General features: G+C 46.8%; 9 protein-coding genes across 12 annotated transcripts; 3 read left to right on the forward strand and 6 right to left on the reverse strand.

The window, feature by feature from the left end:
- Window positions 1-938: 938 nt before the first annotated feature.
- Window positions 939-4,371, reverse strand: Irp-1A (Iron regulatory protein 1A). Of its 3 annotated transcripts, XM_020944148.2 has the most exons (8): window positions 4,232-4,371; window positions 4,068-4,154; window positions 3,921-4,013; window positions 3,698-3,867; window positions 2,915-3,641; window positions 2,759-2,859; window positions 1,922-2,693; window positions 939-1,861 (listed from the first exon to the last, which is right to left on the reverse strand). In XM_020944148.2, exons 2-8 carry the CDS (start codon window positions 4,078-4,080, stop codon window positions 1,032-1,034), a joined length of 2,706 nt encoding a protein of 901 aa, XP_020799807.2. In that variant the 5' UTR covers window positions 4,081-4,154; window positions 4,232-4,371; the 3' UTR covers window positions 939-1,031. The 3 variants fall into 3 exon arrangements, with proteins under 3 accessions (XP_020799807.2, XP_086693118.1, XP_086693119.1); XM_086836992.1 differs by having other exon boundaries at window positions 3,921-4,154; XM_086836993.1 differs by lacking the exon at window positions 4,232-4,371 and having other exon boundaries at window positions 3,921-4,202.
- Window positions 4,372-4,467: 96 nt separating this feature from the next.
- RNF220 (ring finger protein 220) lies at window positions 4,468-6,315 on the reverse strand. The gene has a single exon (XM_020944150.2). It carries the CDS (start codon window positions 6,111-6,113, stop codon window positions 4,902-4,904), a length of 1,212 nt encoding a protein of 403 aa, XP_020799809.2. The 5' UTR covers window positions 6,114-6,315; the 3' UTR covers window positions 4,468-4,901.
- A 6-nt stretch (window positions 6,316-6,321) lies between these two features.
- On the forward strand, window positions 6,322-10,595 carry LOC110177429 (transmembrane protein 47). 2 transcript variants are annotated; one of them, XM_020944152.2, is made up of 6 exons: window positions 6,322-6,907; window positions 8,679-8,754; window positions 8,818-9,004; window positions 9,067-9,216; window positions 9,280-9,342; window positions 9,407-10,595. In XM_020944152.2, exons 1-6 carry the CDS (start codon window positions 6,726-6,728, stop codon window positions 9,565-9,567), a joined length of 819 nt encoding a protein of 272 aa, XP_020799811.1. In that variant the 5' UTR covers window positions 6,322-6,725; the 3' UTR covers window positions 9,568-10,595. The 2 variants fall into 2 exon arrangements, with proteins under 2 accessions (XP_020799811.1, XP_020799812.1); XM_020944153.2 differs by lacking the exon at window positions 6,322-6,907 and adding an exon at window positions 8,318-8,601.
- A 1,230-nt stretch (window positions 10,596-11,825) lies between these two features.
- Window positions 11,826-13,041, reverse strand: Takl2 (Tak1-like 2). Its single transcript, XM_020944151.2, has 5 exons — window positions 12,947-13,041; window positions 12,585-12,881; window positions 12,344-12,523; window positions 12,155-12,290; window positions 11,826-12,103 (listed from the first exon to the last, which is right to left on the reverse strand). Exons 1-5 carry the CDS (start codon window positions 12,989-12,991, stop codon window positions 11,853-11,855), a joined length of 909 nt encoding a protein of 302 aa, XP_020799810.2. The 5' UTR covers window positions 12,992-13,041; the 3' UTR covers window positions 11,826-11,852.
- Window positions 13,042-13,268: 227 nt separating this feature from the next.
- Dcr-1 (Endoribonuclease Dcr-1) lies at window positions 13,269-20,476 on the reverse strand. The gene is made up of 3 exons (XM_020943987.2): window positions 19,540-20,476; window positions 13,933-19,475; window positions 13,269-13,877 (listed from the first exon to the last, which is right to left on the reverse strand). Exons 1-3 carry the CDS (start codon window positions 20,348-20,350, stop codon window positions 13,467-13,469), a joined length of 6,765 nt encoding a protein of 2,254 aa, XP_020799646.2. The 5' UTR covers window positions 20,351-20,476; the 3' UTR covers window positions 13,269-13,466.
- Window positions 20,477-20,490: 14 nt separating this feature from the next.
- On the forward strand, window positions 20,491-22,317 carry LOC110177390 (uncharacterized). The gene is made up of 2 exons (XM_020944093.2): window positions 20,491-22,076; window positions 22,138-22,317. Exons 1-2 carry the CDS (start codon window positions 20,628-20,630, stop codon window positions 22,201-22,203), a joined length of 1,515 nt encoding a protein of 504 aa, XP_020799752.2. The 5' UTR covers window positions 20,491-20,627; the 3' UTR covers window positions 22,204-22,317.
- Window positions 22,201-25,033, reverse strand: vret (vreteno). Its single transcript, XM_020944092.2, has 6 exons — window positions 24,450-25,033; window positions 23,986-24,393; window positions 23,086-23,929; window positions 22,848-23,032; window positions 22,596-22,789; window positions 22,201-22,527 (listed from the first exon to the last, which is right to left on the reverse strand). The coding sequence occupies exons 1-6, from the start codon at window positions 24,773-24,775 to the stop codon at window positions 22,370-22,372; spliced, it is 2,115 nt and encodes a 704-aa protein (XP_020799751.2). The 5' UTR covers window positions 24,776-25,033; the 3' UTR covers window positions 22,201-22,369.
- Window positions 25,034-25,157: 124 nt separating this feature from the next.
- Window positions 25,158-26,044, forward strand: HP1c (Heterochromatin Protein 1c). Its single transcript, XM_020943999.2, has one exon. The coding sequence runs from the start codon at window positions 25,158-25,160 to the stop codon at window positions 25,872-25,874; it is 717 nt and encodes a 238-aa protein (XP_020799658.2). The 3' UTR covers window positions 25,875-26,044.
- LOC110177325 (mitochondrial ribosome-associated GTPase 1) lies at window positions 25,891-27,098 on the reverse strand. Its single transcript, XM_020943998.2, has 2 exons — window positions 26,772-27,098; window positions 25,891-26,710 (listed from the first exon to the last, which is right to left on the reverse strand). The coding sequence occupies exons 1-2, from the start codon at window positions 26,968-26,970 to the stop codon at window positions 25,938-25,940; spliced, it is 972 nt and encodes a 323-aa protein (XP_020799657.1). The 5' UTR covers window positions 26,971-27,098; the 3' UTR covers window positions 25,891-25,937.
- Between the last annotated feature and the right edge of the window lie 874 nt (window positions 27,099-27,972).

A 27,972-nucleotide genomic window follows, 5' to 3' on the forward strand; every position in this document is an offset into this window, starting at 1 on the left:
TAACGAAGTTTGCGGTAAATTAAAAAAAAATAGAGAGGTTAACAGAATTTTCCGGGTGAAATTAAAAAATGCGAGAGTTAACAGAGAAGAGCGGCTGAAAGGAAAATGAGAGTTAACAGAATTTTGTGGGTGAAATGAAAAACAGAGAGTTAACAGAATGTTGCGGGTGAATTTAAAAAAATGAGAGAGTTAACAGAGAAGTGCGGGTGAAATGAAAAAGAGAGTGAATATTAATAGTAATATAATCTACTATTATATATATATAAACATAAATCAATACAAAGTTTAGTACCACTATATTAGTTCATTATATAATTTAACCTAGTAATTGTAACTTAATGGGATAAAATTCACTTTTATTAACAATATTTCTTAGTAAACAAATGCATTATTTTATATGTCAAATTAAGTGAAATAATGCTTAACAAAAATGGCAGTTCCGAAAGCTGACGTATAATACCATTAAAGTTTGCAATTCGATAAGGAGCAAATATGTTACTTATCTATTATATACTTGAAATGGGAATTCTGGATCTTATTTTTCGTTTTAGTTTCTTTTTTGTTTATAATCGTTAAAGAATACTTTTAAAAGTACCACAAACATTTCCACTTCAGAAAACTAAAATCAAAAAAGAAATGTCTTATGTTTTTTTCCTAAAGTGTTGAAGCATTTTTGTAAACAAAAACAGTTTTTTTAAACATGGCAATATATTGTTGACGTATACATGTATAATGTTAAAATATATCTTTCTGTTTTAAGAAATAGCATTTATTTGTTTCGAAGTATTTTGTATATCAATATCTGCTCTGCTGTCACGTAACTATTATCTTACGTTTTGCTTTGTCTTACGTAGCTTGGCTATCGATACCTTTTTTGGCGGGCACTTTGAACAATCTGATTTGCCGTACAGAGAATCTTTAAAGTGAAAATAAAATAATTAATGATAATTTTTAAATTGTACTTCCATCACACAAAAACAAATAACAGTTAGAAAATGCACTTGGAATATAGAAGATAACAAATTTGGTTACTAGTCCAGCATCTTGCGAATCATGTAGTTAAGGATGCCACCGTTCCTATAGTACGTTATGTCCACCTCAGTGTCGAAGCGCAGCGTGGTCTCAAATACGTTGCCATCGGCCTCGACCTGGATTAGCTGGCCCGGCTTCAGTTCGCCCTCGGGCAGCGCAATGTTGAAAACCTCCCGACCGCTGAGCTTCAGCGTTTCGGCGCTCTGTCCCGGCAGGAACTGCAGTGGAATGATGCCCATGCCCACCAGGTTGGATCGGTGAATGCGCTCATAAGACTCTGCGATTACTGCCTTAATGCCCAACAGGAATGGTCCCTTGGCAGCCCAGTCCCGGGAGCTGCCGCTGCCGTAGTCCTTGCCCACCACCAGCACTAGTGGTGTTCCCTCCTCCCTATATCTTTCCGCCGCATCAAAGATGTCCATCTCCTCGCCACTAGGTACATGAAGCGTGTTTGGTCCTGTTCTGGAGGCCAGCTTGTTGACCAACCGGATATTGGCGAAGGTGCCGCGTGCCATTACCGCATCGTTGCCCCGCCTGGAGCCGTACGAGTTAAAGTCACGCGGCGTCAGACCTCGCTCCGCCAGATATCGGGCTGCAGGGGATTTGCGGGCTATGGAGCCAGCCGGTGAGATGTGATCGGTGGTCACTGAGTCACCCAGCAGAAGCAGGCAGCGAGCCTTGTCGATGCTGTTTAGTTTGGGCAGCTCCCGGGTCATGCCCTCGAAGAAAGGCGGACGCTTGATATAAGTGGACACTCCGCTCCAGGGATAAAGCTTGCTATCCGACACCTCAAGGGTCTGCCAGTCCAGAGAGCCTGTCTGAATCTTACCTGAGAAGGGGAAATCAATATTACTCTTTTGCTAGACAGAAAAACAAAACGAATACTCACTGTACACCTCCTGGAACATGGCCGGAATGACGTGCTTGTGCTCCACCTCTTGAATTTGACTACGCGTGGGCCAGATGTCGCGCAAAAACACTTCCTTGCCATTGCCATCCACGCCCAGTGGCTCTGTTTCGAAATCAATGTCCACGCGCCCGGCAATAGCGTATGCAATCACCAGCAATGGACTGGCCAGGTAGTTAGCTCTGGTATTTGGATGGATGCGTCCCTCGAAGTTTCGGTTGCCAGACAACACTCCACAGCACACTAGGCCGTTCTTCTCGATGGTGTTCACCACATTTTCATCTAGCGGACCCGAGTTGCCAATACAGGTCATGCAACCGTAACCCACGATGTCAAAGCCCAGCTGCTCTAGGTATGGAATCACTCCTGACTCTCTCAAATAGTAGGTGACCACACCAGATCCGGGCGAAAGAGAGGTCTTGATGTACGGCAGGATACTTAAACCCTTTTGTACAGCATTCTTAGCAAGAAGACCAGCTCCCAGCATCACCGAGGGATTCGAGGTGTTCGTACAGGAGGTGATGGCTGCAATCACAACCGAGCCATGACCTATCCTGTAGCTCTTGCCATCGTCCCACTGAAACTCGCCGCTAGCAGCCAAGGCCTCTGGCGTCACGGCAAATCCCTTAAATCCCACTGGACTTGTCAGGCAGGACTTGAAGTCCTGGAACATGCTGGAAACGGACACCCGATCGTGAGGTCGCTTGGGACCCGAAACCGAGGTGACCACCGTCGCCAGATCCAGGGTGACAGTCTGTAATGGAAACAGTAAGGAGAAATAAATAAGGTTTGATTTTGTTAGAAAAACGATAAACATACCTCTGTATACCGAGGATCCTGATCCTCAAGTGCATAATTGCGCAACTGGCGCGTAGCCTTCAGGTACTGCCGAATGACGTCAATCTTTTTTTCGGAGCGATCTATAAATCAATGCCAGTCGTAGAGTCGTATGATTGAAAATCTGGCAAAACTCACTCGTCTGCCGCATGTAGCTGAGCGTGTTCTCGTCGATGGGGAAGTAGCCCACTGTAGCTCCGTACTCCGGACACATATTGCTGATGGTGGCTCGGTCTGCGATGCTTAACTCCGCCACTCCGGGACCGTAGAACTCCACAAACTTTCCAACCACTCCTAGTTGACGCAGATGCTTGGTGATGGTCAAAACCAAATCGGTGGACGTGGCCAAGGGGCCTAGCTTGCCCTCCAGCCTATAGCCAATCACTTCGGGCAGCAGCATGGCGATGGACTGACCCAGCATTACGGCCTCCGCTTCGATACCGCCAACGCCCCAGCCCAGAACGCCCAATCCGTTGATCATGGTGGTGTGAGAGTCCGTTCCGACGACGCTATCAGGGTACAGAATCTTGGAGCCATCTGATTCGTCGCTCTCGAAGACGACGCGCGCCAGGTACTCCAGATTAACTTGATGCACAATGCCAGAGCCAGGTGGCACGATCAGCATGTTGTCAAAGGCACGGGCGCCCCACTTCAGGAATGTGAAGCGCTCCTTGTTGCGCTCAAATTCCAGGGACTGGTTTTTGGCCAAGGCATCAGAGGCACGGGCAAAATCCACCTGGACGGAGTGATCAATGACCAGGTCAGCGGGGCAGATGGGATTTATTTTTTCTGGATTCCCGCCCAGCTCGCGGACTGCATCTCGCATGGCAGCGAAATCCACGACGGCGGGCACGCCAGTGAAGTCCTAAACAAAATAAAATGAATAAAATGGAGCAAATGGAATAACTCTGTGTTCGTCACCTGCAGAATAACGCGTGCTGGCTTAAATGAGACCTCCACATCGCTGGCTCCCTGCTTCAACGACGGTGTCCATGCCAGGATGCTCTGCACGTCCTTCTCCAGCACGTGGAAGTTGTCGCAGTTGCGCACCGCAGACTCCAGCAGCACGCGAATGGAAAAAGGCAGTGAATCTGCAACAATAACATTAAGCAAGGGCTCCTCTTCTGTCACACCGGCGGCTCACCATATTTGCTGTCAATAGAGGGCAGATCAAAGTAGTTGTAGACCTTTCCGTCCTGGGTGAAGGATGCCTTGAACTGGACAAAGGGATTCGCACCTGCAAGGAATGCCGGGTTAGCCAATTCGTGTGTTATTTTAAAGAAATTCTTACCGGAGCCGGACATGGTGGTAAAACGGGGAAACAAGAAATGTGAATTAGAGATGGGCGCGTGTAGATGTTTTCCAGTCAACACGAACACTAAATTTAAATTGTAGTAAATGTAAATTTTGTGTACGGGTTTAATATTGTTAATTACTCATCTTAAATTATTTTACCTATGTAGATCCGGTGTGACTCTAAATCTTTACTATATATAATTCACTATATATTTATAACCAACTTTGCATTCCAGCGTGTTAATCTGACGAGAAATAACGTGACACGTGCTCCGCTCTATTTCAAAGGCTTTCGAAAATGTTATCGAATGACGTCTATCGAGCCATACATAGAAAAAAAATATTTTAATTATTGTTTTACAATAAGTCATAAGGAAAAAACATTTTGTATTTAATCTCGTTGTTTGATTAAAGTTGTTTTTCTTCTTAACGTACTCACAAATATAAACATACATTCGTTTACAGTTTGCATTTGTAATTTGGGAATAAGATTTCGAATTTGGAATTTAAATAAAAATGAACATACTTTTAATAGCCTTCCATTTCTTAAGATTAATGTGTTGCCGTAGGTTTATTGAAATAGTTTCTAAGATAGCTCTTCCATATACTTTAACGTATATATAACAGATACTGATGCTTGTCCGGGGTTTATTGTAATAGTTACATGTTAATGCTTATTGTAATGTCACGTATCATAGGTGTTATCTTTATAAATAATATGTGTAGGACTATAAACTACAGCCGCGGAAGGGCGCAAAGCCGGGCGTCTGGCGCAAGCGGGAATAACAATTCAGATGACTGGAGTCCATGCCTCCTGCTCCACACCATACTACAGGTAGATGCGACGCAGGTCCTTTGGCGTGGTGATCGAATTGCATTGTGGGCACAGCTTGCGCGCTCCGAGCGTCTTCAGCCAGCACTGTTCGCAATGTACGTGCCAGCAAGAAACGGAGATGGCGGGATTCTTGTAGTCTTCGAGGCAGATCAGGCACTTGTATTTGCCCTGCGCCTGATTCTCGTAGAGTCGCAGCTTGGCCTTAAGGGACTCGATGACATGCTGCTGGTTCTGGGAGGCGGATCGTGTTGAGCGTGATGTGGACGGCTCCTCGCAGGTCGGCTGCTGCTTGGCGGTGGTGGCAGTGACAGTTTCTGCTTCGGTGGCTTCGCTGGAATGATTGGGCTTGGGCCCTTCGCTGGAGGAGATGAGCCGGCGCATGTAGCTGGTGACATCCACCTCAGAAATGTTGCCGTCGGTGTCCTCGTTGGTTACTGGAATTACGTCGCCCTCGCCGTACTGCGTTGGCCCGTAAATGTGCGTATCGTCCTCGTCCACATTGAGATCCTCGTCCTCGTCGTCTTGCGCTTGTTGGCTGCCATTGTACTTGATCGTCTGGCCAAGGCCCAAGGCTGAGTAACCACCCTGCACGAGAGTGGATACGCGTATGCGCTTCTGGCCCGCCCATTCGTACTCCTCGTATTCGTCGCTGTCCTCAGAATCATCGCTAGAGTGCTCCCCATTGGCTTTTCCGTTTCTACGGCTGTTGCGCAGACACTGGTTCACGTGCTCCTGTATATTGGTATGTGGGAAGTTGCGATTGCATACGGGACAGTTGGCTAGTTGAGTGGTTTCTGGTGTAGCAGCCCGGGGAGGAGCTGCTGGAGTTGCAGCTGGAACTGATGTTGTCACTGGTGCTGCAGCTCCGCTAGAAGGAGGCGCCGCCGGCGACGAGGGACGCTTCCTTGTGCGCTGGCGCTGTCGGGCCTGCCGGTTGCGCTGCACGCGCTGAAACACGCTCCACGGCTGCCTGCCCCCCGATCCCGACTGGGCTGTAGACGCAGCTGCTGGTCCCGGAGTCACCTCTGGATTGCTAACGCTTGGCGGATTGTGCAGGCGGTCCACCTCCATCTGACAGTGATCGGCCACCTGACTGCGCTTGATCTTCACGTCGCATGTGGGGCATATTACCTCGTCGTCGCCGTTGCCGTTGGCGGCTAGATGCTGCGCGTAGTTGTCTCCGTTAGACACCGTATCGGTGGCCATGGATTCCTCGGGTCCGTCACGAACCTTTTTCTCTTATAAACCGAAACCACTGCTGATATTTATATTGTTTTGTCTAATCTAATGCAGCCACGCGACGCCGATTCCTAGGGATGTTGATAATATATCGAGATATCGATATATTTATTTATCGCTCGGCCTGCGAGCAGTGCGCACAGTTTTTCGGTATTTTCTTTCGCGAATCGCCAATGTGCCCGTTCATTCTGTATGTACTAGTATATCAAATGTAGTATTAATAATAAGCCCACTCTGGCCACTCTAAATTGTGATGAGGGAAGCAAAACATTATTATTTTTGTCGTTTTTGTTTTTTAATTATATAGACGAGCACCGATCAGTGTCTAAAATAATATGTGAATGAGGAAAAGTGGCACGCTCTCCTAGCAGACTGTAAGTGCACGGGTAACGAAATCGCCGAGTTGTGCAAAGCAAATCAAAGCAGACGGCGAGAGTGTGAAAAGGCAGCGAAAAGGGAATAGAGAAAAAAAAATATAGCGTAGTTTTCTCCGTCAGTTCGTGGGCGTGTGTGTTTTAGCTTAAGTGTGTGCGAGTGCCTGTGTGTTCAATATTATTTAAACAAAAGCAAGTAACAACCATGCAGCAACAGCACCAGCAGCAGCAACAACAGCGCCAGGGTAACCTTGCTGCCTACAACAACAAAATGAACGTCTTGCCCAATTACACGCTCAGCGGAATGAGCTCCTTTGATGCCGAGTCGCTGCCAGATTACTCAGAATTTGATTCCGAATCGGTAACTCTGGACTATTACAAGGAAAGGTATCTCAATTCGCATCCGTCTGCTGTTTGTCCGCATTTTGTTTTGCTTCCGTTTTACTTGCATATACAAACACACACATACATCCATAAACATATATACACCAATGCTCCCTCCCCTTGCTGACCATGTTATTATTGTTGTTGTTGTTGTTGTTGTTATTTTCCATATGATGGCCGTTTGCCCCAATTTTGCCTGCCCGTTACGTTCTATATATGTAGCAATTAACCGCTCTCTGATCCTGTTGCCATGCCACTCACCCACACAACCACACACACTCACATGCATATAGAAGCGCGGGACTCACGTCGTTCATCCGCGAAATGAATTTGTTGTTTGTTGTTGTCGCTCTTCTTAGTTTTTAGCCGCTATAAATAAGTCAAAATCAAATCATCTCTGTCTGGCCCGCAGAAAATATCTGAGAGATCCGTTAGACGTTGCGACTGTATTTCGCACAGATACAAATTATTTAGGCATCCGTATCTGTATCTGTATCTCAGAGATCTTACAAGTTGGCTGGGATCTCAGTGCGCACAATGGAATGCAAATGGATAATTTGCATGTCATAATGTGTGCATCGAGTTGGATCCACCGCACCTTTTGTCTGCCTCATTTGAGGCGGTTGTTTAATTTAAAACACAATCCCAAAAACCCATTCAACTGTGGTAACAACGCATTGTGCGGAAAATTCCGCCAGTTAATCCATGACATACATACATACATAGGTGCAGACAAGCGTGGTCAAAACAATAGAAATACTGTGGGAAATATGTATTGATTATATGCATTTTAGGTATACCAAAGCTCCAACTTTGAATTATAAATATAAAAAAACTAAACTATAAATGATATCTGTTAAGAATCATGTCAGTTACTTGACAATAATATTGAAACAACATATCTGTGTTCCACGCAATCTTTGCCCTGGGTTCAAGTTCAGCCTGGAACACTCGAGTTCCCAATGTTTCCACAATAAAAGTTAGGTTTTTGAATAATACTTGTATCTATAATTTAAAATTGATGTTATAAATTAAACCGACCATGAAATATTTAAAAATTCGTTTTATATAAGAAAAATTTATTGGTGATCCTATAAAAACCAATGGCAATAGCAGTTAAAGATTTTAAAGAATAGTAGTTGCTAGCCACCGTTTTATGCGATTTTAATTGCCAGTTTGACCGCACTTTGATTTGAATAATGTCGTAAAAGCCCTAGTAGTTCCCATTATCCTTCCTCGTCGATGTTGTTGCTCGAGAGTTGTTTTTGCATGTTACTGCTGCTTACCTCTAACTGCTTTGATATGAACACACTCGTGTTGTGCGCCAGCCGTTTGTCTAATCGAATGTCACCAATCTCTCTCTATTTCTCTGTATCTTTCCCTAACAAACGATACCCCCCTATTGCAATCCAGATGTTGAACGCGCTGCTTCCGCCAGCAAATTGAAATTCGAAACGCATTGGAAATCCTCTCAGCGCGCAAACCAAAAGCAATAAAAAGCCAATTGAAGCATTTATATTAGATTGTTAAAGCCAACCAGAGTAACATTTACTCTACTCCCCCGCAACCCAAAACGAAATCGAAATCGAAACCAAAAGCCCTTCCAGCATCCCATTAAGCAAAACTAACCAAGAAACGCATTGAAACGCATTCCAATTAGTAGCTGCTGGCAGCACTTTGCCTGCGTAGTCGATAAGGTGAGTTGGTCGCGGCTTCTGCTGACAATAAAACCGTCTTTAAGTTCCCCGCCATTAAAAATAATTATCTTGTACAGTGTTCGACGTCCACCAGCGGAGAAAATGGCGCCTACAACGACGATTGAGACCATCACAATCACGCGGCCACTGAAGGTTTGCGCGGAATTCATGCTTAACCGACTTCTCCAACTACCATTTATTACTTTTATTCTACAGGTGATTGCATTTATCTGCGGCGTCATTGTGGTGGTGCTCATGATCATGGCCCTGGCATCTACAGATTGGCTAATGGCCTCCGACTGGCGGCAAGGCCTCTTTGTGCACTGTATCGACGATGATTCGGTGACGCCGTTGCCGTTCAACGTTCAGGATCCGCCAGGATGCTACTGGACCCGCGATATAGGTACGTAATAAATACACAGAGCTATCTGGAATCAAGATAATAATGAGTGTATTTAATCGTAGGATACATCAAGGCCACAGCAGCACTCTGCATTATCACCCTAATAACGGACGTCATAGCCACTGTACTGACTGGTCTTGGCCTTAGGACGCAGAACCATAATCTAAAGTATAAGTTCTATCGCATAGCCGTATTGGTGATGCTTGTATCCTGTAAGTTACCGCTGATATCAATGACAACGCCGAAGGCTTACTAAAAATCTATGCTTATTTCAGTGCTAGCCGTGCTCTCCGCTTTAATCGTGTATCCCGTATGCTTTGCCGGCGAGCTAACTATGGGTATGGAACTCTTTTAAAGTTATATTTAGCTATTTGACTCACTCTACTGTATATTCTTTATTAGCCAATCGGCGAGTCTGGGAGTTCGGCTGGGCGTATGGAGTCGGCTGGGGAGCGGCCATCTTTCTATTCGGAGCCGTGGTCCTGCTGCTCTGCGACAAGGAATCGGAGGAGATCTACTATAAGGAGAGGAAAATCGTACATGAAAACCAAATGCGCGCCTAGGCAAGGCCGCACGACCTGCCTGACGTCGTTCTGTAGACATAAGTATATAGCAGCCAACCAACACACACAGACAGACACATAGATTTCGATTCAAATCAGACTCCGGAACAGAATTTCCAATTTGCAATTTGCAGCTAAACAATGAGATTATGTTAGAATTATGATTGTGTAAATCACGAGCATTTCAGACCAAAAATCCTTATCCATCAGACAGCCCAACCACTCCGCCCACCAACTCATAGCACTCGGCATTTGTTTAGATGAGGTTAACCCCAATGAGTTTATTATGTATCGTTTCGAAAGGTAATCGTAGACAACCCACAAACCCGACCCACATCTATCATGTAAGCAGGCAGACACACGTACGTCTGGAAATTGAAAATTGTGAAAGCTAATCGCATTAACCACGCCCGCATATAGCCCAATGAGTTCCACATTTTAGCCAACTGTTGGGGCTTTCTCCTTGCGCGAAGTTGAAATTAGATCTTACAGTAATGTAACGTACTCTCACTCTGAGCTATATATTCATAGACATTGTACTCATCATGTAATATCCAACATAACGAAGAATCCCACTAGGCCGGATCCAAATTAGAGGACCAGGTATCACTGGTCAATCCTTAGCTATGGTTAGTTAAGCCATGGTGTCATCACTGTCATCGTTTCATGCCGATTACGCTTTCCAACTATTTAGTTTGTGCTCGGTGTTTCGAATATTGTACATTTGGTATGTGTTTGTCCCAGTGTATGTGCGACATGACTCGAATATGTGCTGCTTTTTAACCCCTTTAACTTTTGTAAAATAGTTTAATGTACTAGTACTCGAATGTCCCCGAGCCGATCACATATTTTTTAAGTCAATTAGTAAGTGTATGTTTTTGGTTGATTTTTTTTGCTAACCTTATATTTTGTGAGCACTTATGATTTAATAATTTATTGATATTCGGTTTTTTACCACACTCGAAAACATATCATATGCAAATGACAACAATAAATCGTTTTTTGACACCTTTTGTTAACATTTTGAATACCTTATTTTATTTTGGAACCTGTGACATTATTTTAGATTTACTTTCAAAATTTTCGGAGCCTACAAAACCAGCATAAGGTGTGAGTATTGGCGATTCGCAACGACTATAATTAATCCATCCGTTTCTGTAATCGAAAGTCACTTTTAAAGTTTAGTAAATAATCGTGTTTCGTCCATTATATCTCACAATCAGATCATCTTGTCGCCTTATTTGCATTTTGTGTTTCGTTTGCCTCTGTTATTTACAAGAACACTTCATTTACAAGCCAATTAATGATGTGAAGCAAATGCAACCAAAATTAAAAGCGACCTAAATTACAAACAATACAAAGGGAATATATATGTATGTGCTTGAACATCTCTATATATGCATATATTGATATATATATGAACACATTGAACAAATCGTAGGCAGGAACGTGCGGTGAAAAAAGAATATGACGAAACTAAAACAATTATAGCGAGTATAAAGAGAGAACAATTATACCAAACCAATTGAATTAATTATACTATGCTTACATACACGCATGTTTATAAATAGTTGTATCTAAGTTTAAAGTATGTAACGTTTATTAAAGAGCAAATGAACAACCAACATATACATATAATAAAAACTAACGAAACAATTATACTCCAAAAACGAAACTACGAAACGTTACAGTTTTCCATTGTGTAACAACCGAGGATCATTTTGTTTAAGATGAAACAAACAAAACTACTATATATACAAACTTACGTATGAATATATTTATTAAAACATTTTAACATTTAATTTTCTAAATTTAAATTCGATAGAGCAAAAACTAAAAGAGTATAAGTCAAGTTATCGAAACGTATTGCTAGTGATCAATATACTGTAAACATATGCATAAATCGTATTTTATAAATTCCCAATATGCATACCTATACCCGCAGCTAATGAAAATATTCTACAATGTATTTCCGCAAATTATACTACCATTTATGGCATTGAATTGACCATTGGGCTCCAGAATCCAGGATCCTGAAGCATCCATGTAACGCCCATCCCATCCCATCCTTTTCACATCCCGTACTTAAACCGTTGCAATGTAAATATTTCAGAGAGAGTTTTCATGAAAATAAAATTAGTGTTAACGTTCACATATAAAAATCTGTTTGTTATTGCCAGCTGAATCATTTACTAAACCGAAAGGTCCTATCGATTCAGGTATGTTAGAACCTAGGACCATCTTTTAAAAATTTGAAGTTTTTATATTTCTCCCGTAAGGTTTTTTTATTTGTCCGGAAGTAATTGTAGACATACTTGTACTTCATTTTCTTTGATGTAATTTTTATTTTCTTTGATGTAATACCCCAAACGGGCCAAAGGACCTGCATCTGCGAGAGCTTCTTTCATGAAACCTCCAACGAATTTCATAGAATATCTCTTGTTCGGTTCCGGGTTCCAACAGGCGGATATTAAATTAATGATATCCTCGGGGCAGGGTTTTACTACTATATTATCACCAAACAATGGGCGATCACCTTAAATTCAGGGATAAGTATGGGCTAAATTAATATAATAATTGCGCTTACCTGTGGTCACTGCAAGATTCACCGCATATGGGGTCTTACATTTCTCAAATGGTTGCTTTCTGGCTAATATTTCCCAAAAAGTAATGGCCCAACTATGCACATCACACTTTTCATCGTAGTGTCGCCCTTGAAAGACCTGCACGATAATGCCGACTTATTTATAACTATATCTGGATAGAGACTACTCACCTCAGGAGCTTTATACTGACAGGTGCCAACCTCAGCGGTCATTGAGGTGGTCAGGTCCACAACAGTCCCAAAGTCACAGATCTTCAGGCTGAGGCCCTGTTGGCTCAAAATTGCATTGCTTGGCTTTATATCGCGATGAATAATAGCTTTTGGTTTCATGGCATGGAGATAAGCTAGTCCCTGGGAAGCATACCTTTTTATTCATTGTTCCTCTTATCTAACACGTTATCAAATGTTTCACCTGAGCAATTTGGTGGGCCCAGTTGAGTGCGTTCGCCAGGTAGTATCTCAGAATCTTTGAATGGATCACGGTGGACAAAGATCCACCATCTGCGTACTCCTCCAGCAGGTGGAACATATCTTCGTACATGGAGAATCCATAAAGTGTTACAATGTTCTCATGTCGCAGCTTGGATAGCTGGTTAATCTCTCTCTCAATATGTTTGTCCGCTCTTCCAATGCTTATCCGCTTCACTGCAATTGTCCGTCCCCGCCATTTACTCTTGTACACTCTTCCATAGTATCCCATGCCAACACGCTAAAATGTGAAATTTGAAATGAAATGAAAATCAGTGAAATGCTTTGTTTTCAGCAAGAACTAACGTCTCCCAGTGAGATTTCTTCATAAGGAATCGGAGCCACATCCATTTCGTATCAAACGCTAACCACGACTGGAAGTGCGTTATTGGATAACGTTGGGTTTCAAACAAACAAAAAGCTTTTTAATGTATTAATCGGCGACGAGCTCTCCAGAGAGAAGAATAAGATAAGTTCTGAGCTTTAAGTTATAGGTTTATTTATAAAATATGGGCTCATTTCTGCCAGAGAGGCCAATAATAAAGACTGGCAATGGAGCAAGATCCAGGAGGATCCAAATAATTAGTGATATTCAATCTCCAATCTCTAAATTGCTTAAACAAATCGCTTGCTTGGTGGTTATATATAATAGTAGGGTTCGAAATAACTTTAATGTTCTGAACTTAATCCATAAGTTTAAGAAAGTACAATCTGATACGTTTTTATACAAATGTGTTCTTACTTTAAGCTTACAATAATCTGTGTGGAATACGAACTATACTGTAGACTTAGGCCTAATGAAACACATCGAAGATACAGGCACCTCCTAGTCTTTTTTGGCTATCAGGCCCTGTTTCTTAAGCTGGCGAAGTGCGCATTTGGCCGCCGTGCATTTGGCAATGCGATAGTTGCGCCCGATGCCACGGAAGGTGCCCTTGCAGAAGACATCGACTGTGACGCGTACCCGTCGTCCATCGGCCAATTTCTCCGGCTTGCCAAACTTGGCCGTCTCCGGCTCCAGTTCGAGCAGCTCCCGTATGGGCGACTTTGGCACTGAGTTGCTAAACTGTTCAATTTCCGGGCTCATCATATTGCTGTAAACGTGCCACACGACGTCCAGGGACATGTTTGAGTCCAGGAAAATCGCACCTGCAATCGACTCAAACACATCTCCTAAGGCCTTGGGCACCTCAACGTCCTCGGCATCGTCACACTCCTCCTCAGACAGTAAGTAATACTAATTGAAAGGAAACCAATTAGATAAAGTTTAAACCTTTTAACGCATTTCTTACCTCTTCACTGATGCTGTGACCATTCTCCTGCTGGATGCGCACAAATCGATCAATGACGTCGTTGAGGCCGGGCGAGAGATGACGGAAGAACTTGTGGAAGCCATGCCGAACGGCGAGAGAGGCAAAGATTGTGTTGTTCACTAGCGCCGAACGCAGATCGGTTAGAGCGCCGGGAGAGTGCTGCCGGGGATCCTCGTACAGGTGCCGGGTGATGAGATAATCCAGCACTGCATCGCCGAGGAACTCTAACCGCTGGTAGCAGTCCGTTAGACGATTGGGCGTGTAACTGGCATGCGTCATGGCTTGAAGCAGATAAGAACGATCCCGGAAACGGTATCCCAGACTCTCCTCAAACTCATCAAAGCCACTCAAAAGCTGGTCCAGCTCCTCCGTTGCGTTGGGTGCAAAGTGCAGCAGCGGACTGCGAGGCGTGGGCCAGGCGCCATACACGGTGACCATTTTTTCGGCATTTGGTCGACTGCTTCCCGGTAAACGATCCTTCTTGTTTCCCGCCTCCAGTTGCCGGGTGAAGGGCAGCACCCTTACACCCAGCCAAGCCATGAAGAGAAGAGCTCCGCGGGGTCCGCACTCGATGAGATAGGCTCCAATTAGGGCTTCGACGCAGTCAGCTATTGACTTGTCCGGAATGCTGTGCTGCGAAACCAGGTTGTAGGGAATGAAACAGCTAAAATCATTGCAGCTGTCGTTGGAGTCGTCGAGATGACCGTTCTGCGGACCATTTTGTTCCAGACCCAGGGCCTCGGCCTTTTCCCGGACCATCTCGCAGATCTGTACACTGCTCAGGTTCTTGATATCCAGCAGGTCGGCCAGTTTCCAGTGATGAGTGGGAATCTTGGCCTCGATGAGGGCCTTCTCCAGCTCCTTCGGAACGTAGTAGCAAGGCGGCAGCCAGTTGTCGTGCGGTTCGAATTTTGTGGCAATCATATACTCGCCCAGCCGCTTGCGCCTGCCCAGACGATAAAGATTAAGGTTAGCCACCTGCTTGGAGCGCAGATGACTCAGCTTGCCCTCGTGCACGTTCTCGTAGGTGATGTACAGGTAGGTGGTGATGGCGTACTTGAGGAAGGAGTCACCTATGGTTTCCAGGCGCTCCAAGTTAATGCCGTCGTTGGCATTGGACATGGTGAGAGCCTGTAGAATAATGCTGGGGCTTGGACCGGGATGGCCCACTAGATCCGGCTGGCGGTCGAAGCTAAAGCCAGTTAAGGGAAGAGTCGATGAGGTTGTCTTCTTCGGCGTCGGTGGTTTGTTCAATTTTCGTTCAAACTGCAGTTGCAGCTGTTTGTCATCCAAGTTAAGACGGTGGTGGTCATTGTAATTGTCGAAGCTATCACCGCATCCCATGACACTGTAGGTCTCCTGTTCGTTCTGGGAGACCCATTCTGTGTTCAATTCAACCAAATCCGATAGGTGAAGCTCCTTTTTATCGCCCAACCTTTCCGCCAGTTGTTGCTCCGCCACATAAGGCAGCAGTTGCTTTAGCAGGTTCATTGTCGTATCCTTGCCGACCCTAGTTTCCGAGGAATCGGTACGTTTTAAGTGCAACTCCTGATTGTGCGGTACCAGCATACCGCAGCTCTCAATCTCTTCCTGCAGCTTGGCTATCGATTGCTCATACTTCCCGCTGGAGCAGCCTTCCTTTTGCCACTGTTTGAAGTTGAAGCCGATCAGGAGGTTCTTGGTCTGCTGATACTGACGCTCGTTGGCATTGGTCGCTTGGATTATGGACAGCTGCTTCTGGCGCTTCTCCACATCCTGAGCGGTCTCAATGGTTTCGGCCTCATTTTTGGAGGTGAAGGCAATGCGACCAGCATCCTCTGCTGCATCGTCATCATCCGAGCTGTAGTTATGATGCATGTAGTTGAGGGGTCCGCCGTTGTCGTCGTCATCGTAGCTGGATCCCAGCGAGTTGTCCGAGTCGTAGTAGCTGTAGGCGTTTGGCCTTGCCGATCCCTTTCCCTTGTTCTTGCCACCCCTTTGCGGCTGACTGTGCTTGGCCGACTTGAAGGCCCCATCGGCATTGCTGACGTCCCAAAATGTGGGCGAACCGTACCGAGTCTGCTGGTCGCCTGTGCAAAACTTGACATTTGCCGGCAGAACGGGAAGGTGGAAGGCCTCGTCTTCGTCATCATCGTCTTCCTGACTGTAAGTGGCTATGTCGTCAGCCATATCGTTGGACCAGGTGCCAATCTCAATGAAGTCATCAGCCTCCTGCAGCTTTTGCTCGCCCTCGATGATGAGTTCGTTGGCACTCTTTTCCGCCTTAGGATCGACATCCACTTTAGATTCCTCCTTGACTGGCACTTCCTCAACGATATCTTCCTTGCCATTGACCAATACATCCTTTTCCGATTCCCTTTGCTTAGACTCGCGCGATTTTTTCAGCACCTCCGAGAGACTCCAGCCAAAGTCCAGCATGGGCCACTCGAAATTCTCGTCCTCGATCTGCTGCTTTCCCAGTCCCAGATCCGCAGAGACCTGCTTGCGAATATCGTCGGCCAGGAGGAGGCCATTGATGCGATAAAGGATGCAGGGCAGGCACACCGCAGTGCGCCACAGGGAGGCCGGAAAGGGATGCACTGTACACAGTTCGGGCACGAGAATTTGCTTCTGCTCTAGATTCTCGCGTTTCGCCCTTTTCGTCTCCTCCGAGCTGGTGGGTAAGGCTACGCCCTTACGGTTCACATAGCGTGGCGTGAGGAAGTTTAGGCGAGCACTGGTGTGATCGACATCCAGAAGCGGCTGCGAAGCATTCTGTATGGTTAGCCCGTACTTCACCAGGTAGTAGTGCTTGAAGGTGCGATAATTATCGCCCGGGAAGCAGCTGAGCGGCGATAGATGGGGACAGATCTCGGCCACGTAGAAGTACTGCGGCTGATCCTGGTTGCGATACCACGGCATGACCACTGCATCCTGATAGCGCTTGGCATCGAAAGGCTGTGCCTGGCGCTCTTCATCGGGCACCGCCCGCGGCATGGTATTTCCATTAGCCCGGATGAGTTCGAGGAACTGCCAGTCGATTCGCTTGCCGCCTGCCGGACTCTTCACCGTGGGCACAATGAACACACAATTCTCCGTGGAGTCGGGATCGAAGAGCATGAGGAACTTTTGCAGCCTCAGGACATTGGTGAATGTATAGTTGAGGAAGCCGTTGATGCAGGCGATCTGATCGCCGGTCAACACCACACGTTCCTTGGCCAGTTCGAGGGAAACCTTTACCTCACCGGAGCGGGTGAATATCGAAAAGGCGCTCAGCTTAGGAATGCGCTTGGTGGTAAGGATGCCGAAGCCCTGCTGGGCATCCTCGGGCGGATAGATCTTGCGGCCGCGGGTGTTCTGCTCCTCGGGTATGGGGCACTGCAGGGTCAGCTGGATGAAGTACAGGTAGCAGGGAGCACCGGCCTCCGGGCGACAATCGCAGAACTCGGAGGCAATCCGTTTGTAATAGTACTGCCGCCGCTTAGTCGTTCCCGGACGCGGCTCATCGCTCAGCTGTACGATCTGCTCGTCCTCCGGCTCCAGATCGAAGCATTCCCAGTCCGCCTCCAAAGCCCTAAATCCCTCCTTGCCAATGGGCTGCAATTGATCGTCGAGCTCTCCGATCCTATGCAACTCCGCACAGGCCTGCAGGGCGGCCAGTCTCCGAGCCAAGGTTTGTGTCGGCATCGGCAGACCCACAATGTCGTGCTTCAGTGGTGAATTGATGGGGAGGCGGAGGGTGTACTGGAATAACTCCACTCCCGCTCTATTACTCTGGGCGCATCTCCAGAGAGGCGTAAGCTTCGTGAAGGTGTCGCTGGGCAGGCGGGCGCAGTACTTGTTGACCAAGGCTATGGCCGTTCCGAGATCAACGTTGGCTCCGGTTAAAAGATGTGGCTGGGGTCTATAGGCGGCCAGGCAAGCGCTAAAGCGGTCCGCCTCGGTTTGCTCCTCTTCCGGTGGCTCCGTATTGGCACACTTCGAGAGTAGCATCTGCTCGATCTCGCGATACTGCGCCATTTGGTGGACTAAGTCATTTGTGGTTTTCGCCAGAAGATCGACGGGTGATTTCTGGGTCTCCTCCTTTGGTGAGTCCTCGGCGGTAAGCTCCTGCTCGTCTGGGTTAGACAGCGCGCACTGAAAGCGCTGCCTGGGCTTCCGTTCCACGCTGCTGTCACTCGGCGTTCTGTTGCTAAGGCAGACAGCCTCATCGCTGGAATTACTGGTGTCCAGCAGTGCAGTAGTCGGAGATTCATCCTGGATCTCCTGCAGTTTGATGTCGCAGGCCGTGGGAGGCTGTTTGCTGAATACTTCGGGATTTAGGATCTTCACTGTACCGCGGGCTGTCCCAAAAGTAAAGGGATCAGAGCCCAACGAATTCGGCATTGCAGAGTCATCCGAGTCGCTGTCGCCCTCCATTCCATCTCCTGTCCCTGTGGCGCCGCAGACGAAGCGATGACTCCGATCACTTAGTTGCACAGTGCCAACGGCGGGGCTCTCGTACCTGGGCGCCACCAGAATGACGTGATAGGCGGGAGCGGCACGGGCGCGTCCCTTGCACTGAACGTAGCTGCGGTAGGTGGTGGGTGGATCCCAACGAACCACCAGATTGCACTTGGGCACATCGATGCCCTCTTCCAGCACCGAGGTACCGATCAGAACGTTGCAGTCATGCATGCGAAATCGCTTGAGGACCTCCTCCTGCCGCCGGTGCTCCAGCTCGGCCTCCTTGGGTTCCGTGGTGGGGTCAGCCACCCGGTCTGTGGTGTATTGGCACCGCAGGAACTTGAGATCAGGGTCGCGCCTGCCCATCTCCGCCAGCAGCTCGAAGAGCACGCGCGCTGTATGGTTCTGGTTGCAGTAGATCAGCGCACAGAGCGTGTCGTTGCCGTCACTTTGATCACGGTGATGGCGCCTGGTGTACACACGTCGCCGCGTCCGCGGATGGGAGCTGGATCCGGAGGATGCGTTACCGGACTTTGCTCTCGCCTGGGCAGGGGCCGTGGCACGAGCGTGTGAGGCCTTGGGCAGCTGCTTGTCGTGCGTTGAGCAGAGAATCTGTTCCAGATTGGCCACCAGGGCTCTGGTTTCCGTTGGCTGCTGCTCTAACTGGTCCACCACGCGGCACTTGCTCTCCAGTACGTGCGACAGCCGGTTGAAGTCAGCCTGGTCCACCTGGTGTCGCATTCTCCGTAAACCGTCCGTCTGGGTAACAACCTCTTCGGGCTTGAAGCAGCGCAGCGTCTGCAGCAAGCGTCGCACCTTGGGACTGGAGTAGCGCTCAATGGTGGGACGTGAGTCGCCACTCGCACCCTGCTGCCTTTGGAAAGTGTAGTCGCAGAGGGCGTGCAGCTGAATGAGCGCTGTGCTGACCAGGCAGTAGAGCAGGTAGTGACGTTCATGCGGAGTCTTCACCTTCATCTTCTCATTGTTCTGGTAAAAGTGGTGAGCGGCCCGCTGGGTGCACCAAGGGCCCATCTCGTGCAGCACGGACAACAGCGAGTCTAATACGTTCAGTGGCTCAAGCTTGGGGTCTGGTATATCTGGTAATGGAAGAGAGATTCGGTGTGAATTTTAAATTTACATTCAGACGGTAATGGTACACACCCTTTAGCTCCTCCATAAACTGGTCCATTCCGTAGATCTCGTAGGGGTCGTAGCGGTGGTCCATCAGGAAGGACTTGTGCGTGTTGAGGACATCGGCTAGCACAACTGAAAGCTCGTCCATCTCAAAGGGGGCGCACTGAACGATGTACTCGTATGGACGGGAACAGTAGCGAAGCACCGTGACAATGTCGCTGGCCGTCTCGATTTGGCAGAGTACGTTCCGCTCCAGAGTGGCCAGCATGGCGCTTAGTTGCTGCAGCTCGCAGCCCGCACTGTGGAGCGGTCCAGCCAGCCCCAGGATGCGCGGTCTTTCCGCCGGAGCAGCCGGCAGGATGTATTCTTCGAAGAGCGGCAGTATCCGCTGATATACAGCACTGTCGTGACAGTCTTCCAGCACAATCAAATCAACACTGCTCAGCGGCAGTTGGCCACCGAAGAGCAAGCTGAGAAAGCATTCGGGCTGCAAGATGGACACATGGTAGTCCGTCCAGCAGTGACCGAGAGGGGTCTGCATGTCCGGCTGCTCCTGCCACACCCGCAGGTCCGTAAGGTGGGTAAGCATCGTGTAGATGCTGGCGGGCCCCTTATCGCTGCCCACCTGACAGCTCAGGTAGACACTGACCTTGCCACGACGGCGACCGCGGCGCGAGAACTCCTGCAGCAGCTTGAGGGCGATAAACTCCTTGGAGCTGCGGTGGCCCAGGCAAATGATGGTGTTGCGCTCATAGGCGGCGGCCAGCAGCTCGACCTGGAAGTCGCGCGGCGTGAAGACGGTGGTGTGCAGGTTGTTGTCGCACCAGTGAAACGCCATTGTGCCGGTGCTGGCCCACAGAAAGGGGTATCGCGAGTCTCGGGAGAATTTCGGCAAAAATCTTCAGATTTGGAGCGCCGGTTAGCTTCCAGCATGCTGGTGTGACCATTTCGCGGTCACATGAAAGCCATGCTTTCATTGAATGTTATTATTCTGTCAGTGAGCTTCGGTCACACTGCTTTCCTGTTTCGAATTTTATTTGCGCCGCGTTTTGTCGTGAATTTTTGGGAATTTATATTAATATCAATTAATATTAGTTTATATTAAAGTCTTTTCAATGCGACGTTCCAAGGCGCCTTCAATGCGCCTGGCCGCCAAGCGAGAATCTGGAAATCCCCATCCCTCAGAGCAACAAGAAGAACCGCCGTGCTCATGGCCTAGCAACTCTCCCCAGATGGCATGGGGTTCCTCCAAGAGCTATGAAAGCCTAGGTCTCCGAGAACTAAAGCCTGGTGAAAACCCGCTCAGAGGCAGCCGCATTTACCATGTGCTCTGGCGGAATCAAACCACCAAGAAACACAAGACCTGGACTGGCAACGGAACACTTGTGGTCACCGGATCAAAGATGACTCTAAAGGATGATTCGGGCCTGGTTGTTGACACTGCAACGTGCTTCAAGCCGCGACAGATCAAGGAAAACGATCAACTGCAGATCGGCAGCAGGGATGTAGAGGTCCAGGAGGAGTTCCAGAACGTTGAGGAGTGCGCGGCGCACCGCAAGCTGGAGATTGCGAATTGGTGCAAGAAGATAGACACACAAAATGGCCATGTGGGCGACACTGAGTCACCTCCGGTGGTCAATTTACCTTTTAGATCACATGTGCTCAAGAAGAGGATGCGCCAGGGAAGTCCCATAGAGGTGGAAGAGGACTTCAAAACCGTCGGGGAGTGTCCGGCCCAACGCAAAAAAGAAATTCCAAGCTGGAGCCATGAAACCAATCCCCCTTCGCCACCGTCATATCAGAGTATTAGTTCGGAAAGTCAGTCAGAGCCAGTGAATCCATTACCTCCTGCGTCATTTACTCCGGTTGAATATTTGTGCCTTCTTGCTCCAGCCGAGCTTCAGGAGAAAATACTACACTTCTTAGCTGCACATAGTAATGGTCAGGAACAATCTGTAGTCTTGGACATGGTCCATGAGATCTGTGACCATCCTGTGCTGCTAAAAACCAGAGTCAACCAGCCTGATAGCTTAGAGCTGATGCAAATGATCAAGCCTCGTTTGCCGCCATGGACGGAAATGGGTCTGTACGACTCGGCCAAGTTCGAGTTTGTGCATTTAATGCTGGACGATCTGGTTGTGGAGCGGGGAGAGAAATGCTGCATTGTGGCCAATAGTCAGGACTGCTTGCGCCTGGTAATGGGATACTGCGAAAACTGGGATATATCACACGTACAGCTGAATGATGCGGATCAAGTATCTTCGTTTAACCAAGAAGGGAAACCTGGGTCACCCATGGTTGCCTTGGCACTGACAAGCCAACTGCCAGGGATCCGATCTCTCCGCTGCAAATACCTTATTATTTATAACCACAATGCTAGGCGGCAGGCAACTAATAATCATTTCCTGGCAGCTGAGACGAAAATATATACATTGGTTACATCTGGTGGTTCTCCAGAGGAGCAGGAGTTTTATAGAAGTTTAGGTGTCCATCCTGGAGATGCGACGGAGGACCTTGAAAGCTACAGGTGTGCGGAGCCGCCATATACCAAAGAGTTTTTGCAAGTATGCCTGATTTAACGGTTTAATATTAACCTTTAATTTAATTGTTCCAATTTAATTGCAGGAGGCTTGTATTTCTGATAGCCTGGAAAGCCTACAACGTATTTATTTAACCAAAAATGAGACATAAGTGTAATAAGAATTTATTAATATGAACATAATAATATATTTCACTTCAGGAATAAAGAAAATGTCAAAACTTAAACATAGAAATTAAAGAATTATTTCATAACTTCAATATTAATAACTGTTTTTGGAAGTTCTTATTTTGGAATGTTATGTATGTCCTTACAAAGTTATTTTAAATTAAAAATATTTTGCAGTTCATCGAAGCGAACTGAATAGTTGTTGGATTCTTGACACCAAACTATTTCGCTGCAGCTGACGGTTGAACCCACAACCAGATACTGCTCTAGGCGCCTGACCTGCTCATCGGTAGGGTTTTCTGGTGAACCTGTATGATGGGACAATGAGTGAATATTTTTTAAATTATAATGCTATTATTATAGTTCTATCGCTTACCAATCAAATCGAGTTCAGTGGTCAACACTGGGAACCTAAACTGTGGTGGATACGGACGTATGTCGCTCACGTGGATGGGCACAATGTTGCCGTAATCTAGGAACAAAATGCTGGGATATCCATCGCCCACCAGCTCCATCGAAAGACCCCGGCACCACTTGCCCTCGTATTTGGCTACGCAAAGTTCATCTTTCCTGAAGTAAAAAGGAAGTTTCTTGAATACAGAAAGTCTTAAAGTAAATATAAACTTACGGTGGAGCGTAAAATGAACATGTGCTTGGCTTTTCGCCATATGCCTGCATGTCCCTTTGTATTTTGGTGACCTCATAAGACAGATCCTTGAGCGTGCAGTAAATAAGACCGAATTTTAGAAGAGTATTGTCCATCACAACCAACTCAATGTTCTTGCCAGTGGGCAAGGATATATGTGGAAGATACTAATCCAGAATAATAAAACGAGAGTTACAGCGTTGAGTAAGTATTTACTTACATCCTCTTTGAATCCAGGATCCGACAATGGAGGAACCGTCGGCGACATGATAGTCTTGAGCAAACGATTCAGGCTACCGTTCTTATAGACTTCGGTCAGCACAGCGACCTGGATGTTCTTAACAGAGTCGTACTCCTGCTTTGAGTACTTCAATTTATACACCATCGTCCCACTCAGCTCGTAAATCGCTTCCCTGATATTGGGGCTCAAAAAGGCCTTGGGAACTCCACGTAACTGCACGGCAATGGTATAACACGGTAAGCCTGCGAGATAGGGACTACATTGATAAAGGTCTTCCAACTTTACGACCTCAACGTTCCCAAAATCGATGCACACCACATATATGTCGTTTAGATTGTCAACATAGAGCACCATGGCACGGGTTATTTCGGTCTCAAACTTAACAAGAACCATCTCTCCAGATTTCGGCAGATTCTCGAGCCTTGCCGCCTCTTTGCCCTCCATTATTATTTCAGTAAGGACTCTGATGTAGGCGACTTCATCATGATACTCAGTGGAGCGCACATAGCAGACATTTGTCTGTTGGAATGCGGTAATCTTAACCTTAGATCCGGACGGTGGCATTTGGGGCTTTGGGAATTTGCGTCTACTTCCAACGCTATCACCAAGGTCGAGTTCTTTGCCAGTTCCGCAACTCTCTTTGTGCGCCTTGTTCACAACATCAAAACATTCCTCGTTGCAAAAAGGCATACTGCAGTCCTTGCAGGACACGTCTGTCCAATTATGACAGGCCACACACTGGCGGAGCCCCATTTTTTCGATCAAAAGGCTTAAGGTATTAATGTCTTCGGTCTTCGTGCTTTCCTCATCGGCAAAAAGGGGTCTAAAATAGATTGTGGATGAACATATGAACAAAACAGGGACAGAGAGTATACTTACATGGTTCTGGATCTACCCGAAAGATAGTGAACAGTGCAGTTCATCTGCACCCGCTCCTCTTTAAGCACATAGACGCCATGCCGCTCCAAGGCAAACTCATACTTGACATTCAGGTAGCGCCGATCGGGATCGTTGATGGCCAGCAGTGATTCCTTGGCGGCGTAATCCGCCTTCGTCAGTAACGGGGGCTGGATAAAGATCGGATGTTTTTGACAGCCAGTTGAGGTGCATATCCTTCGCAACGAGAGATTCACTTCGGTTCGCTCAGTGATTGAGGGATTCGGACCCGGATCTGCAGCTGCAGCAGGAATATTGTCGTTTTTCTCCGGGGGCGGCCTGTGGCGACCGCGTTGGCAAGTGATCAAGGATGGGTTGAGCTCCACTTTCGTTTGCGCTGCCTCGAACGAACTGCAAGAAATTATAAGTAAATAGCCTTACACACACTGTTTCATATTCCAACTTACCCAATGTTCTTAAAGTAGACAAAGAAAATTCGCGACATTGGGCGATATTCCATGTCCTGGATTAGATCTCTCCCAAAGAAACATGTAAGCATATTTTCCGTGACAAATTCTGAGATTTTCTTCACCACCAGATATGGGTATTTCTGCTGCTTCTCGCTGCGGGCCTTTTTTCTCGCCTCGATGGTGTCCTTGAATGAAAAAGACTGCGCCCTGACAGGGGCAGGCTCCTCCTCGATCATATTCTGCCACTGATCGTTAATATATTCATTATTGAAGTCCTGGGACATGGGATTCCAATCGGACCATTCCTCCAGGCTAAGCGCCATCGTTCCGATTTATATTTTCAATTTTTAGAAATTTGACACCTGAATTCGAGTCGATCGCGTGCTTTTGTAAAAGGGACTGCCAACTCGCTGTAAAAGTGAATATCCTCGACAAAGGATTAATATAAAATATATTCTACTGTAATAAATGTATATTAGTAGTTTTAGTATGGGTATTTAAACAAATATACTACGGTTGTTTTTATAAGTTTATAAGCAAATATTTTAAACAATAACAACATTCGATATCGTGAAAAAACTATCGGCATTCGATTAATAACCGATAACACAAGTACCAGTGTGTACATATTTCCCACAAAAAAAAACCAAGCGGTACATAGAAAAGTTGTAAACAATCCGAAAAAATTATAAAAACTAAGGAAAAATGGTTAAAAACGAGACAAACTTTGTGGTGGAGCGCATCATGGACAAGCGCATCACCAGCGACGGCAAGGTGGAGTACTTCATCAAGTGGCGCGGCTTCCCGTCGACAGACAACACCTGGGAGCCGGAGGAGAACTGCGACTGTCCGACGCTAATCCAGCGTTTCGAGGAGTCGAGGGCCAAGTCGAAAAAGCGAGGCGAGAAGAAGCCCAAGTGTGAGGAGATCCAGAAGCCACGTGGATACGAACGCGGTCTGGAGCTGGCCGAGATAGTGGGCGCCACGGATGTCACCGGGGGCATTAAGTACCTTGTGCGCTGGCAGTACTGCGATGAATTTGACTTAGTGCCCAGCAGTCAGCTTTCGGAAAAGGATCCGCAGATGCTGATCGCATACTACCAGAAGATGGCACCGTATACGCGCCACATAGCGAAGCGGATGAAGGGCGTGCCGGAGGAGCTGCGTTCGGTGGCCTCGCGCACAAGTTACCCGCCCGTTAGCAGCGTTCCGGTAGAAGTTCACCAAGAAGTGGCGCAGGAACATGATCAGACAGCTGAACAGTACAGCATGGCCATGCCCGTCGATCAGGTGCCACAGCATCACACACCCATGGACCTCGCCGACGACCCCAACATGGGAAATGTAGCAGTTTCCTACTCCATTCCGGTGCCAGGTGTTGGTCACATCGGCATTGATGTGCCCATGGCAGACGCCCAATAAGGACGCAATCGGACTCTACGGTTCAATATTTACTCTTAGCCCTTAAGTTACTTTTATGTAAAGCTATCTAAAACCGATTGGCTCATCCAGATTGATGTTGCCCAGCTGGCCAGTGCGGAAGAAGTGTATAAACTTTCGTGCTGCCGCCAATAAATTGGTCATCACCTCCACCCGTCCGTCGTACTGTTTGACCTTGTGGAACAGCTCCTCGCGGTGGGCATACTCCGCTAGCACGGCGCTTATGTTGTCGCTGGGTCCGGAACTGAGTGACAACAGTTCCACGTAATTAAAGCGCCGGTGGCTATTCAGCCAGTAGAGCAGGTAGTCCGCTATGAGATCCTCTCCCACGATGTGATCCGGGAGGCAGCCTACCAGAGCCAGTTTCATGCCCATCTCATCGTCTTTGATGGAGGGCTGAAGGATACCGGGTGTGTCGATCATGTAGACTGGTGGATTCTCCTGGATCTTGATGCGTTCCCCAACGGCTCGTGTGATTCCCGCTTCCGCTCCCACCCGGGCTGCGCTCTTTTTCTTCAGGTGCACATTCCGCAGCACGTTGATGATGGAGCTTTTGCCCACATTGGGAACCCCGATGATCATGATGTTGTGCTCGGCCGCCTGGGTGCGATTAAAGCGACTGCTCTCGCCCACAAGTCGAGTGGCCAGTGGGAGGATGTCCAACACGCCATGGTTCCGCTGATCCTTGCAATTGGTGAAAAGGATGTGCTTGAGTCCGGGTTGCTGCGATCTGAGCTGTTGCAACACACTTCTCTGCTGCTTCGCGCCCAGAAGATCGACTTTGTTCAGGACCAGAATGTGCGGTTTAACGCCACTTCCTGAGTAAACCGAAGGATTACATAAGTTTCTTTTGACGAGTAAGTCATTAGATGAACCCACCCGTGATGGTGTCAAAGAACTGGGAGTTCCTGCCCGCCAGCGGTATGCGTGCATCATGGATTTCCACAATACAGTCTACCGTTCGCAGTTTTTGTTGGATTTGGCGGATGCCTTTGGTCATGTGGCCCGGGAACCAGTTGACGCGCTGCGTGGCCGGCAGCCGAAATGCGTTGCGGAAGGGATTCAGCTGCGCTGCCATGACACGGAATCCATATAAATAAATAAAAAAGAAGAAAAACACAAAACAGCTGTTACGTCGCGACAAACCACCGGTTGTTAGTAAGGTCACACTGGGTATTTGAATTTTTTGATCTCCTTCAAATTAGCGTCGAAATGGAACGGTGGGAAAATGGAACATGGCGGGGACCTTTAATTTTTAATTTATTTCGTAATTAAGGCACTAATTCGATTTAAAAAAAAATCATGCGCATATACACGGTATATACTTACTAAGACTTAATAAGAAAAGATAACGAATAACGAATATTTAGTGAAAATTTAAATTCTTTTTAACAGTCAGATTTCGAGAAAATCGAATAACAGTGGGTGGTGAATTTGGGCTGATAGCTAAGGCGCGAACTATGAAAATGGAACCAGATAAGAACCAGCACAGAACCACTCGCTAAACCAGACCATGGAACCCTGTTAAGAAAAATACTAAATTAAATAAAAACTGCAAAGCGTTGAATAAAACATTAAGAAAAGTGAATGCTTAATAAATCGAACAGCCATTCAAAACAATTTTGTGGGATTTTCATCTAATTTAGGGAAAGATTAAATAAACGCGTGCAAGCTTGCACGGTATCTCAAATGATAGCGAAAAATGTTCTACAACTTAGAATTAAATCTCTATTAAATCTAACCCACAGATTTTTAAAAATTAGTGTTTTATTTTTCCGATCTCATTCACAAACACTTGCTTCATATCGATAGGGGCGCCTTCCACACCCTATCCATGAATACCCCGCCAGAAAATATTCTTATTGGCCATTTAAAATAATATAAAATAAGCATGCCCCATGAATAAAATTGACATTCCAAGCATTTTGGTAGATGTTTCATCAAAATCGGTTCAGCCGTTCAAGAGAAAACATCATTTTTTCATTTATTTCCATAAATGTTCCAACTAAGAATAAATATATCTGGCAGCACTGCCTGTATAAAATTAAGTCAATTTGATTTAAACTTTATGGTTTAGCCT

The sequence above is a fragment of the Drosophila serrata genome, unplaced genomic scaffold (genome assembly GCF_035046125.1).
Source record: "Drosophila serrata isolate PLE 108 unplaced genomic scaffold, ASM3504612v1 contig_295, whole genome shotgun sequence".
Taxonomy (NCBI): domain Eukaryota; kingdom Metazoa; phylum Arthropoda; class Insecta; order Diptera; family Drosophilidae; genus Drosophila; species Drosophila serrata.

Bases quoted from the DNA above. Each gene is read 5' to 3' on its own strand.
- HP1c (XM_020943999.2), top strand. From the start codon at position 25,158: ATGGTTAAAAACGAGACAAACTTTGTGGTGGAGCGCATCATGGACAAG.
- LOC110177390 (XM_020944093.2), top strand. From the start codon at position 20,628: ATGCGACGTTCCAAGGCGCCTTCAATGCGCCTGGCCGCCAAGCGAGAA. The intron at 22,077-22,137 runs GTATGCCTGATT...ATTTAATTGCAG, and splicing joins ATACCAAAGAGTTTTTGCAA to GAGGCTTGTATTTCTGATAG.
- Irp-1A (XM_086836992.1), bottom strand. From the start codon at position 4,080: ATGTCCGGCTCCGGTAAGAATTTCTTTAAAATAACACACGAATTGGCT. The intron at 3,868-3,920 runs GTGAGCCGCCGG...TTATTGTTGCAG, and splicing joins CTCTATTGACAGCAAATATG to ATTCACTGCCTTTTTCCATT. The intron at 2,694-2,758 runs GTATGTTTATCG...TTTCCATTACAG, and splicing joins AGGATCCTCGGTATACAGAG to ACTGTCACCCTGGATCTGGC.
- RNF220 (XM_020944150.2), bottom strand. From the start codon at position 6,113: ATGGCCACCGATACGGTGTCTAACGGAGACAACTACGCGCAGCATCTA.
- vret (XM_020944092.2), bottom strand. From the start codon at position 24,775: ATGGCGCTTAGCCTGGAGGAATGGTCCGATTGGAATCCCATGTCCCAG. The intron at 22,790-22,847 runs GTAAGTTTATAT...TTTTTACTTCAG, and splicing joins TGTTCATTTTACGCTCCACC to GAAAGATGAACTTTGCGTAG. The intron at 22,528-22,595 runs GTAAGCGATAGA...CCCATCATACAG, and splicing joins CACTGAACTCGATTTGATTG to GTTCACCAGAAAACCCTACC.
- Dcr-1 (XM_020943987.2), bottom strand. From the start codon at position 20,350: ATGGCGTTTCACTGGTGCGACAACAACCTGCACACCACCGTCTTCACG. The intron at 19,476-19,539 runs GTGTGTACCATT...TTCCATTACCAG, and splicing joins GTTTATGGAGGAGCTAAAGG to ATATACCAGACCCCAAGCTT. The intron at 13,878-13,932 runs GTAAGAAATGCG...CCTTTCAATTAG, and splicing joins GTCACAGCATCAGTGAAGAG to TATTACTTACTGTCTGAGGA.
- LOC110177325 (XM_020943998.2), bottom strand. From the start codon at position 26,970: ATGGCAGCGCAGCTGAATCCCTTCCGCAACGCATTTCGGCTGCCGGCC. The intron at 26,711-26,771 runs GTGGGTTCATCT...CGGTTTACTCAG, and splicing joins GTTCTTTGACACCATCACGG to GAAGTGGCGTTAAACCGCAC.
- Takl2 (XM_020944151.2), bottom strand. From the start codon at position 12,991: ATGGATGTGGCTCCGATTCCTTATGAAGAAATCTCACTGGGAGAC. The intron at 12,882-12,946 runs GTTAGTTCTTGC...TTCACATTTTAG, and splicing joins AAGAAATCTCACTGGGAGAC to CGTGTTGGCATGGGATACTA. The intron at 12,291-12,343 runs GTGAGTAGTCTC...ATTATCGTGCAG, and splicing joins GTCAGTATAAAGCTCCTGAG to GTCTTTCAAGGGCGACACTA.
- LOC110177429 (XM_020944152.2), top strand. From the start codon at position 6,726: ATGCAGCAACAGCACCAGCAGCAGCAACAACAGCGCCAGGGTAACCTT. The intron at 6,908-8,678 runs GTATCTCAATTC...TATCTTGTACAG, and splicing joins CTGGACTATTACAAGGAAAG to TGTTCGACGTCCACCAGCGG. The intron at 8,755-8,817 runs GTTTGCGCGGAA...TTTATTCTACAG, and splicing joins CAATCACGCGGCCACTGAAG to GTGATTGCATTTATCTGCGG.